Source organism: Branchiostoma belcheri, unplaced genomic scaffold (assembly GCF_001625305.1).
Source record: "Branchiostoma belcheri isolate BF01 breed outbred unplaced genomic scaffold, Haploidv18h27 scaffold152, whole genome shotgun sequence".
Lineage (NCBI taxonomy): Eukaryota > Metazoa > Chordata > Leptocardii > Amphioxiformes > Branchiostomatidae > Branchiostoma > Branchiostoma belcheri.
The window spans coordinates 319,161-330,926 of record NW_017802958.1 but is presented as its reverse complement, the minus strand read 5'-3'; the positions used below and the strand labels follow the sequence as shown (position 1 = coordinate 330,926).

Here is an 11,766-nt window from a genome sequence, read left to right as displayed (position 1 = left end):
GGGGGGGGGGTTCTTCCCACTGCTTGAGGGACCAGCGAGCGCCGAAGGCCCGAGGTTCCTACGGGGGTCCGGGGCATGCTCCCCCGTGAAATTTTGAAAAAAAAGAACCTTCTGAAATGGCATTTTCTGCGTTTTTAGAGGATTTTAAAGAAAAAATCAGAGATAACTTTTTTGAATGACAAAGTGAGCCGTTTTCCTACGATTCCAGCCTCGCTGGTGACACAAATCAGTCCATCTTCTAAAGAAAAATCTTGAACCTTTAGATAAAAAGTGGACCAAAAAGTGGACCTTTGAACCTGGCATGCTAGCAAACTGTCCGTCTATGTATGTATGTATGTCCGTCTATGTGCCCCTCCCAAACTGTATCTGTGTCGGTATAACTCGTAACACACCAGCTTCACAGGCACGCAGTCCGGCGTCAGTTACACCGACTGACCTGTTACACCCAATCTTAGCACATTTAATTGCAGGAGTATTGTTTAAAGCTTTCTAGTGATGTTTCCCCAACTACTGTACTTGTGCCAATTCAACTCTACGATAGTTCTTGGCAAATATGGGCTTTTGAACACCTCAGTTCTTGGTTGATAGCTCAGATATTTGAAGGCATGGCTGTTTCTTGCTCTTTTTCTGGGCTGGTATCAGATACTTGGTGCTTGGTCTACCAGTTTGTTAGTCATTTTGTAAACCAATGTTTGATGGAAAATCGTTAACTATATGAAGTCATGAACAGGGCGAGTTTGCTAGCAAATAATCCTTCTCTGTACCCCTCCCAAACTGTACATGTCACAACTTGCGGGGTCGTGTGGCGAAGCGGCAGAGTGCTAGCTCGACTCGGAACCAAGAGGTCCCAGGTTCGAGTCCTGACATGCCACCGATCTTATGCCCTTGGGAAAGGCACTTCACATGATTTTTTCCTCACTTCGCTCATGTGAAAATGAGTATTGTACATGTATTGTCCCCTGTGTTTGTGGCGGCATTAATATAAGTTGAAAAAAAACTTGAGTGTGCCGTCACCACGTCTTGTGATTGCATGTTGGAATATATATAAAAAAAAACTGTACAAGCCACAACTTGTTACCCGCCCAATCGTGGTTCACTGTAAGGCCATGTTGATTTGATTATATGGATGACATCCTCCGGGAGCCCCAAAACTGATGCGCGCGTGCGAATAAAAAAAAAGTTTTGCAAAAAAAAAAGTTCTTTTCATTATGAAATCTACGTGGTCATGAGGGTTGAGCAAATGGCACAGAATATGGTTTGGTGAATAATCTAGTCTTTAAGTTCATTTCTTTACAATTTCGTCTTTTTTCGTTTGATTTTGGCATTCTACGACATTGGTATAGTTTTTATTAATTTTTTTGTAACTTATGGTATATTTTTGCTCATTTTGCAACTGTTTTGTACGATTTACAGTATGGTTGAAAACTTTTTTTGGGGGGGAAACGGCCGAAAATTCATGCGCGCGCGGATGTCATCCATATAATCAAATCAACATGGCCTAAGGTCTTGCGTTTGGAAACTTAATAGCCCATAGAAAATGACGAAGAATGGGACACAAAGACAAAAGCTCTTCACCAAGTAAGACGAAGGAAATGTCCTTTCTCAGGTGTTTTCTTACGTCAATGATACTTCCTTTACCTGGAAAAATAGCTCCTTAACAATCAATCGTCAATCTATAATTATAAACGCAATGCCAAGTATAGTAGATGAGGTAATGACAAATGTTTTTCTATTTGACTTCCGTTGGTATTCTCTGGTGTTGGATAACGCCGAGTCTTTGTGTTTCATTCTTTAAGACAATACATTCGAGATAGTTCTAAAACTGTTGATTAAGTGTAACGTTACGGGAAACCCAACTTAGTCAGTGGGTGAGGTGACATATGCATGTGCTCGAAACCATTGCATCATGTGTAAACATGCCACAGCAAATGTCACGCGCTGGTCGCCAGGAAAGACCATTAGTCATTGGGTTGGGGGAATTTCCGCGTACGTAGCAGAGGGCACGTCTCCACCACATAGCTAAAAATAGCCGTTTGTAAGGTTACCACCATGTGAGCTCATTGTTTCACCTCGTCGCGTCACAAATATCCCCTTCAATCGTTTAAATACGACCGAAACTTCCCGATACAGTATTCTACAACAGTCCTCTTACAATTCAAGGCGCTAAGCTTGTGTCCTCTCTTACTGAATCGTACGTTCGTCGCACAAAGAAGACCAGACCGACCACGATGCCTGAGACGGTGACAGACTACGGCGCGTTCTTCGAGCAGAACGGGTACCTTCCCGGGGTGACTGTGCTGGAGGGGGAGGACCTGGCTGCCCTCAGGAGGAATTTTGACGACCTGGAGAGCAAGATCGGTGAGGGCACGATTTTCTTCTCTTTCTCAACTTTTGTCAGTATGTTTTTTTTATTCCAACATGTAATCACAAGACAGTACACATTAAAAATCTGTTACTTTAATGCCGCCACCAACACAGGAAAATACAATACTTATTTTCACCTGAGTGAAGTGAGGAAAGTCGTGTAAAGTGCATTTCCCAATGCAAGGGCACTACTCGGTGGCATGGCAGGGTTCGAACCCGGGACCTCTTGGTTCTGAGCACTCTACACTCTAAACCGTTACGCCACAGACCCAGTATGTCTTACAATGGCAACACGAAACGATTTTGTAGTAGCGTTTTCTAAAGCCAGTCCCTTTTTTTATAACACTTTGTATTAGCCTAGTATAGTACCCTTTTATGTTCCTTATGTTATGTATGTATGTCTAAGTCAAGTAGTGTATCTTCTGTCTCCACATTTCTACATACGTTTCTTATGTGTCCGTTAAGTCTTGACCTGCACCTAGCCCGTCGTGGCATGAATGTACAATAAAGGTATTTCATATACTCATATAATCCTATACACCCCCAGGTAAGGAGAATGCCCAGTACTCCCTGCACAACGCACACATGCAGCACGAGTTCGCCATGCAGGCCGCGGCCCACCCTACCGTGGTGAGAGTCCTGACAGACATCCTGGGTCCGAACGTGTTCCTGCTGGACTCCCGCTTCATCTGCAAGTACCCGGTCAGTCTGCTGTCCGGCGGGGCGAGGCCGGACGTCGAGCCGTACGTGGCCTGGCACCAGGACGTCAGGTAAGCAATGACGGAGCCTTGTCGCTTTCGTTTTCGAAAACTTCGCGTTATTTACTCTAAACTTGCACAAGTGCTTGGGAAACTCACGGCTGTTCATAGAGCGTTTGTTTACACAAATTTCTCTAAACGTATAGAGAAATAATAAAGAAAAAACTTGTCTTATTTTAACTCACAAATTTTGGAAAAGGTGGGGCATGGCGTCTTTCATGGTGTACAAAAGAGAAGTCAAACCTTTCGAGAAAATTATACTTTTTATTTCTAGCTTTATTTTTGATTTTATAGTTAATTCGTACCCTGTTTAAATGTACTTTTAGTCCATCAGGAGGAATTTGCGATAAACTTATTGTTTGTAATACATGACAAGCAGTACACGAACCTCTGTTTTCCCCTGCCCTGTGTAGGTACTGGGGAGTGGACGGCGGGCCTGTCGTGTCCGTGTGGCTGGCTATAGACGACGCTGACGCCGAGAACGGAGCTGTTTACTTCATACCAGGTAAGAACTGATCGTCTTTCTAGCCGATTTCTACTCTTTCCGGCTCTTCCCGAATCCTTGTAGAGGCTGCCCTGGGAGCCAAACTCGTTTCGGGCCGCTAACCTTTCCCTTCGGCAGCCAAGAGCCCTTCGCCCGCCTGTCTAAATTACCGCTACGGAGGAGTCTAGCCTGGGGGGAGTTTGGCTGGCCCTAGGGCCGGACAAATTCTCCTGGGCTAAACTCCCCCGTAGCGGTAATTTAGACAGGCGGGCTAAGGGCTCTTGGCTGCCGAAGGAAAACGGCTAACGGCCCGATACTACTTTGGCACCCAGGGTAGGTAGAAGTTTATATACCACTTGTACATTTATAACCCTCGATAAAATTTGCAAAGCACTTTCAATTTACCGTAAAACACGTTTGAGTAGGTCGCTACTTGACACCAACACGGATCGGTATTCTACAACGCTTTTGAAGCATACATGTGTTTTTGGGCTACCTTTTTTCATGGTTTTGCTTGCTGTGTTCTCAGGAAGCCACAAAGACGGTCTACAGGAACACGGCAGCGCACAGAAGGAGGGGAACATGCTCACCTCCAACCAGGAAATCCCCGCCGAGCTAGTGGACGAGTCCAAAAAAGTGCTGTGCCCTCTCAAGGTACATATAGTTCTACTACTCAAAACACCACACTAGGAAACTATAGAAGTAGCTGGCTGTATTTTGAGTGAAACAATGGTACAGAACATTGCAAACACATATATATATTTATAAATTAATCTGTAAGTATTTATGTGCTAGTATTTGGTTAGGTATTAATTAGCCAGGTACTAGTATCCAGTCTATCGTGGTTGGGGCAGGCTGTCTTCGGGGCTCTAGTAGTCTTTCCCCGCCCAGCTCAACAGACCGCCCGGTAGGAGTGTTTCGCCTGTAGGAGCTTTGCTGGTAGAGTTTTGTACGCCAGGAGTTGGTTAGCCCCCTCTGAACTCCCGTCGGGCAAAACCTACCGGGGAACCTAGCTGAGTCGGGCGGGGAAGAGCTCCTGCAGCCCCGAAGAGGACCTGCCCTAACCGCGATAGACTGGAGACCATGCTAGTTAGTCAAAGTACCACTTAAGAAGGTCTCAAACTCAAAATTTAAGCAAAAAGAAAACATTACGATATCAGAGGCCGCGTTCATGATTCAAAATGTGTTTCGGTATGGCCACGTTCCGAATTGACACGGAATATATTTTGCGTCCGTGATTCAAAACCCATACTGGAAACGGTTTCACACCTCGAATTGACTTGCGTTTCATATGAATATCAAATAATGTTTAGACCTTAGAACAAGTAGTATTAGTTGACTCATCTATTGTTTTGTACGTACGTTAATTTCTCTGTACCCATGTATTTGTCTGTATATCTACACGCAGTTTAGGCCTTACGTACGAAAGTCGCTGTACTTTTCTTGTGTCAATAAAGTTCTTATGAATTTTCTTGTTTAGATAATATATGGTTTCTTCGATTCCTTTTCCCCAGGCTGGACAGATGTCCCTGCACCACGGGCTGACGGTCCACGCCAGCGAGCCGAACCGCTCCAGCCGGCGGCGCTGCGGCTTCGTGCTGCGGTACGTCCCGACCTGCGCCTACCCGTCAGACGACCCGGACCGGCCCCGCACCTTCCCCGCCACCGTGCTGGTCAGCGGGGAGAACAAGGAGGGGTACTTCGCGGACAAGGCGCCCGGCTTCTTCAAGAAAACCGCGTAAAGCTGGCCGAAGGAAAGGCCAATTTCGGATGAATTTCAATCGCCATGTTTGAAATTGGTCAATAGCAATTGTACCCTGGGAGCCAGACTAGGATCGGGCTGTTAGCCGGTTTTCTTCGGTAGCCAAGAGCACTTCGCCCGTCTATTTGAATTTCCCCTACTGGGGAGTTGAGCCCGAGCTCGATGCGAGGGGAACTGGCCGGGCCTCGGGCTCAACTCCCCCGTAGAGATTATTTAGATAGGCGGGCGGAGTGCTCTTGGCTACCGAAAGAAGTCAGCTAACGGCCCGATACTAGTCAGACTCGTAGGGTATAACGCAAAACGCAGACTTGTTGTTTCAGTTCCCTTTTTACCGCTCATTTCTTAATGAGAAATTGTCATGATGCAACTTGACATTATTGATGTTAATACGAGTCGCTGTGTAATCTTGAAAACGTTATTCTTTAAGATATTTATCTGCCTCGAGATTAGGTCTGTATATATACCTTATTCTAAAGCCTTCTTTCGAATTCTTTGGAAGGAATGATGCTATTTTGTGATATTCTATGTTTGTGGTTAACATTGCAAATCTAATGCCCAATAAACGTGGCAAATTTCACTCGTTGGTGTATATATCCTTTTCCTCAACAAGTTACATTTACATGTATTAACACATATTAGATACAGTAAATGTGAATATAAGACAGTCAAGAGTTTTTGATTAGTTAGTCGTGAGTTTCATATCTTGTCGGCCAAACATGTCTAACCTGTCCATAGTTAAACTTATTGTCGTATCGGACAAGCCCTGTCCCAAGGCAAGACCGTAGTCTCCACCAGACTCCTTTGCAGGGTGAGTAGATAGTGGAAATCGGCCTAAAAGGAGATGTAACTGACCAGGGGAGTTAGTCCGCCATAGAAAATTCAATTTGTTTGAATAGGTATAAATTGGAGCCTCTGTGGCTAACAACACCCCTGGCCAATTATATCCCCTTTTAATTTTAGGCCGATTTCTAATATTTATTCTGCAAAGGAGTCCTGTGGACTAGCGAATCCGTCGGAAAAAGGAATCTGTTCTCGTTCATACACGCGGTGCCTTATTTCAAAATAGGGGCCTGTAATTTCGCTTGTTCGACGCAAAGAGAAGTTGGGAAGAAGGACATTGGAGAAAAACTCACCTATTGAAAGATGCAAATTTTAAGAAGCGAACATAATAGAAAACACCCATCTGATTTGAGATCACATACATGTAGTACTGTCACATACACCAGACAACCCCCCCACACACACACACGTGCACCCATTTAGACCCGTAAATGAAGAATCATACATCATAGTTTTCCAAGAATACTGTTTTCATCATAAATTTCTTAAGTGGTACAAACAAAACGATATGAAGTGTGGCTGCTAATGTTCACAAATATATTGTACATATACATACAAATCATTCGTATCATCAGAAATTTTACACGAAAGTTCCGATTGGTTGAAGCATTGCTACATTATATATATGCGCGACTATCAAATATAAAACCACCCTGCTACTTAGTCCGTGCTCTGTTCGGTATAGGACGAGACTTCTATGAGGTTGTTGTCGGGATCTCGGAAGTAAACTGACAGGATAGGACCCAGTGCGCCGGTCCTCTGTACGGGGCCTTCTTCTACCGCTACATCACACGTCTGCAACAAAATAACGACATTATAGCTGCCACAGATTACATATTGAAATCGGAAGGCATACCCGCACTCCCCTTGAACACAGATTATGTAAACATTGTAACTTGAGCAGAACTAGTAGATAACGAACGCCATTTTGTAATAGAATGTGAACTGTATAGCAAAGAGAGAAATGAACTGTATACGTTTGTACAACACCTATTCCCCTATTTCATGCACCTAAATACTTTACAAAAATTCATATTCCTAATGCGACTAGACAAACCACCCATCGAAAAATAAATCCGTACCTTTATCTCTACAATAACTGATAAGCGAGGAGAAGTTGAATTTATTCGATAGTTAGTTACTTTTGTATATGTTAACAATGTCCATTCATCTTGTTTTGTTTTGACCTGTACTTGGCCAAGTGTGGCAGAAATGTGCAATAAATAAAGGTCTTCATTATAATTCATAATTTGATATCGTAGCGCACTGCACCTGCGACACGTAGTGTATTTATTGTGCATAGCACTTCGGCAGAACGTCTCATATAAGGTCGTATATATTTGCGCATATAAGGTTAGCATAACGACAATAGTTTCAAAATGTTATGTCGGAGAAGATATCGTCTGCAACAGGCAAGATTCAGACGTAACGTTGACCAAAAATTCAACGAAAAACGCGAAAATCCAGTGTTCTGCGCAGGCGCAGTACGTTCTGCTGACGTGGTTGATATCGTGCCCTTCAAAAAATTTCTGATAGAGGTCATGACAACAGAAAAACGTTTTTGTTCTGCAATGTTCCAGAAGGTGAAATTTTGTTCTGGAACTAGAAAATACTTTCTAAAAATACACACAAGTTTACAAGTCTAGGCCTAAAACCCATGTTGGCAAACATTTTATATGCAATTTGAGAAATACAAGCAAAGTTATCATAGAGTCAGCAGTAAACAAAAAATATTATGCCAACACCAATTTTTTTCAGTCTGCAAAACTGCAGGTTTTTTCTTCTGCAATACTGAACTTGTCTCCGCAAAACGAAGACTGCAGATGGGTATTTTTAACACTGGATCTAGTTAGTACCAACAAACAAATAAACAAACAAACAAACAAACCTTGAGGTGTTCCAGCACTTCCTCCGCGCTGTGTGACGTGATGAGGCACACGTCAGCCGAGCCAGGCATGGGCGCATGCGCCTTCGGTTCGAACTCGTTGCCGTGTTCGTGCAAATTCACCTGAAGAATTTCACAGTAGGATAATTTTAAGAGACCTATTCCTTCCGTAAATAATTTCATCAGGTTTGTAGAAGATAGTATGAGCAAGATAGGAAAATTCCCTTATTGAACCCCACAAGCAAACAAACAAAATCCCTGGCCATGTATAAGAAAATCCCAATTGCAATATCCTAGGAAGACCTCTTGTTTTGTACTATATCCAAACGACTAGGCACGCATATGATACGTTACATCACTGCAGTAATCAAATAGAAATAACTACAATATATATGGGATATGCGGTGTAATATCGTACAACGGTGTCAACTATAGTCTTCTCCTTTCTTAATTCCGGCCACGATCATTCTGGCATATTCGTTTTCACCAGGGTGAAGTGAGGAAAGTCGTGTTAAGTGCCTTTCCCAAGGGCATAGCATATCTGTGACATAGCAGGATTGGAACCCTGGACCTCTTGATTCTGAGTCGAATAATCTGCCGTTACGCCACATAACCCCATTCAACTATCGGGATACTGATGATCACAAATTTTCTTCTTTTTATACGGATTTTAGAAAGTGGCAAGATCCAATCAACTTTCAATCTTTGCACACTAGCTCACAGAAATAAAATATAAGTGGGGTCGTGTGGCGCAACGGAAGTGTGCTCGTCACAGAACCAAGCGGTCCCGTGTTTTGAACCCTTTCATGTCACCGATCTTGTGCTCTTGGGAAAGTGTGCTAAGTTACACGACTTTCCCCACTAAGCTCATTAAAAATTGTACCGTCACCACGTCTTGTGATTACATGTTGGCATTAAAACAAACTATAAAACAAAACAAAACGAAACCTTTTGTTGGCCGAAATGTAAGGCCTTCCGCCCACCCTTGAACGTGTCGACGCGCATGCCCAAGACGCGAGTGTAGAAGTCCACGGTGACGTCGATGCTCTTGACCGTGAGGACGAAATGGTCAAGTCTGTCCACCGAGATGGCGTACGGCCTCTGGACACAAGGGCAGACAGGACAGTACTGTTACATTTGGACATATAGAGACTTAGGCCACAGCAAGTATTTTTTATGGATGCCATCAGCACGCGCGCGCATTAATTTTCGCCTGATTTTGGGGAAAAAAACAAGAAATTTTGTTGCCTTCTGACAGTGGTCAACATGTCGAAAATGGGCAAAGATGTCTGTTGCCATGCCGGAAGGTGGATGGCAGATAACTATAAAGAGAGGAGACAAGAAAAGGCTCCGATTTAATGTTTTGTTTCTTACTTTGATGCAGTGATATGTGATGCTGGCTGTGTATATGTGATGTTCCCACTGAATCAAAACCATTTGTACAATGATTGAGTCAAAATTTTAAAATGTAGGAACCTTGTTTTTTCGACCCGCCTTGTTTTTTTCGCCCGCTCGCATTAGATTTGGAGTCTGCGGAGGATGTCATCCATAAAATTTACTTGCCGTGGCCTTATGGTTATGTACACTGAAACAAGTCCTCATGAAAGTACTTTCTCACATTTTCAATCTCAAAAATTATTCTACACAAGAGAGCCACAAGAGTCTGCCTCTCAAATATAGAAAAATAAACGGGATGACAAGCTAAAACTCTTTAATACAGCAGCTGACAACAGTAAACAAACCCTACTTTTGAACTAATTTTCAAACCCAGGGCTCTCATTATGCTCACTGAACTGGTGAAATGAACAAAACTTGATCAAAGTACTACAATTTAACGTTAGACCCTACTTGTTCCTTCTATAGCTAGCCCAAAAGTCTGGACAAAAATTTTCAAGAGAAAAACGATTTTCAAAGATGTTAACTAGAGACTACAATAGCGTGGCGACGGTTAGAGCAAGTCTGACTCAGCTTAGAAAGCTGTAGCCTGGTGTTCAGTCTATCGTGGTTTGGGGCGGTTTTCCTCGGGGCTGCAAGAGCCTTTCGCCGCCCAATGCAACTTGGCTCACCGGTATAACGTTTATGATATGTTTTGTACGAGGGGAGCCCCGCCACGATGAGGCTAACCAGCTACCGTACAGGACTCCTACATGTACAGGCAAGTTGAGTTGGGAAGGGGAAATCACTAGAGTCCCGAAGAGAGCACGCTTCAACTACGATGGACTGTACGCAAGGCTAATTCTAACGTTAAACTTGAGTTATTTTAATCTCCAAGCAGATCCCTATCGGTGGCAAAAAAGACACTATCAAATTGGCCAGGCAGTATCCGTTAGCCAGAGAAGCTCTGCGGCCACCGGTGGGGGTCAGGACAACAACAAAAAACGGCCATATATAAAAAGGTAACGATCATTCCCCCACAACCTCTGCTTGGAGAGTAGAGTAAATTATTTAGCGGTCGTCTGCATGAGAGCTTACAATTAGACCCCCCCCCCAGCTATATCATTTGAAAACCTTCAAAACAGAAGCTGTTCTCATAAGATATTTACCAAGTAGCTTTATCAAGCTCCTTAGTATTAAACGACAGTACTCAATACTTTGTACCGGGGACATCAACAATTACCCCCCCCCACCCACACACACAAGCAACACTTTACTTCCGGGTTTGAAAATGTGCTCAAATCGTGCAAAAAATGTAATGTAGACGAAACATCAAGATGTTTTCACGTACTTGGACCATCCAGCCGGCCCCAGTCGGGTTGACACCGGGTAATGTTAACCTTGCCGCGCGGTTCACCAGCCGACGTGACCGGAGACACGCTCTCAACATCGCCGCTTGGAACGCCATGTCTGCCCGGTAACCGAGTTCGAGTGGGCGCGGGATTGGATCAGTCACACAAAAGCTGACGTAACTCTCTATTCTTCAGACACGTCCTGACAGGTAAAAATGCCTCTCTGACGGGTACAACCGTTGTCAAAAATAGCACATCGGGCGTCCCAAAATCACTTCCTCTTCCAAGAACTCCGACGCCGGGGTATCCTGCTTCCTTGACCGATGACATGGGTTGAAAGGTTACGCAAACGATACGCAGATCGTATGACGTAAGTGGTTCATTGTCCCATTCAAATGGGCCGCTCCCGGTGAAACAGGGCACTCCTTTCAACCTTGCTACCACCACGAAGAATGTCAAGTCTTCCTTGTGTTAGTCAATAGCTATAAATACACTACGTAACGTTATCTAATATCCTGTACAGTGCATAGACAACATTTTGATCTCTGGTGCAAGTCCGTGGTTTATAGAGCGCTGACAGAATTTCAAGAAAGTCGGTCACAACAAAAGTTTTGCGAGTAACTTCTCACAACAGGTAAGAACATTTTGATATTCTCATGACGACTTGTATCCTGGAATATTGTACAGTTATAAGTATTTTCTTCTTTATATGGCGACTATCTATGTATAGTGACTGTTAGAGGCAATGCACCTGTTGTGGGTTATTGTAAAACGCGATGTGCTATTTTCTAACAGGGTTTTAGTTGTTGTATTAGTTTTTTTTTTAACGGAGTGGTTCAATGCAAGGCCTATACGACCACTTCTCGGCATTGGTGGCTCTCTAGAAATATGAGAGAAACATGGCTATGTCAAGAGATGGCGGTGAACGTTTGACGGTTGAAAGCCTG

The 11,766-nt window shown here is 43.6% G+C and overlaps 2 protein-coding genes across 2 annotated transcripts; one reads left to right on the top strand and one right to left on the bottom strand.

Moving 5' to 3' along the window:
- Positions 1-2,070: 2,070 nt before the first annotated feature.
- On the top strand, positions 2,071-5,453 carry LOC109465561 (probable alpha-ketoglutarate-dependent hypophosphite dioxygenase). Its single transcript, XM_019762921.1, has 5 exons — positions 2,071-2,358; positions 2,912-3,134; positions 3,536-3,627; positions 4,136-4,260; positions 5,121-5,453. The coding sequence occupies exons 1-5, from the start codon at positions 2,229-2,231 to the stop codon at positions 5,346-5,348; spliced, it is 798 nt and encodes a 265-aa protein (XP_019618480.1). The 5' UTR covers positions 2,071-2,228; the 3' UTR covers positions 5,349-5,453.
- A 1,236-nt stretch (positions 5,454-6,689) lies between these two features.
- On the bottom strand, positions 6,690-11,136 carry LOC109465533 (glyoxalase domain-containing protein 5-like). The gene is made up of 4 exons (XM_019762889.1): positions 10,819-11,136; positions 9,042-9,194; positions 8,097-8,216; positions 6,690-7,003 (listed from the first exon to the last, which is right to left on the bottom strand). Exons 1-4 carry the CDS (start codon positions 10,933-10,935, stop codon positions 6,869-6,871), a joined length of 525 nt encoding a protein of 174 aa, XP_019618448.1. The 5' UTR covers positions 10,936-11,136; the 3' UTR covers positions 6,690-6,868.
- Between the last annotated feature and the right edge of the window lie 630 nt (positions 11,137-11,766).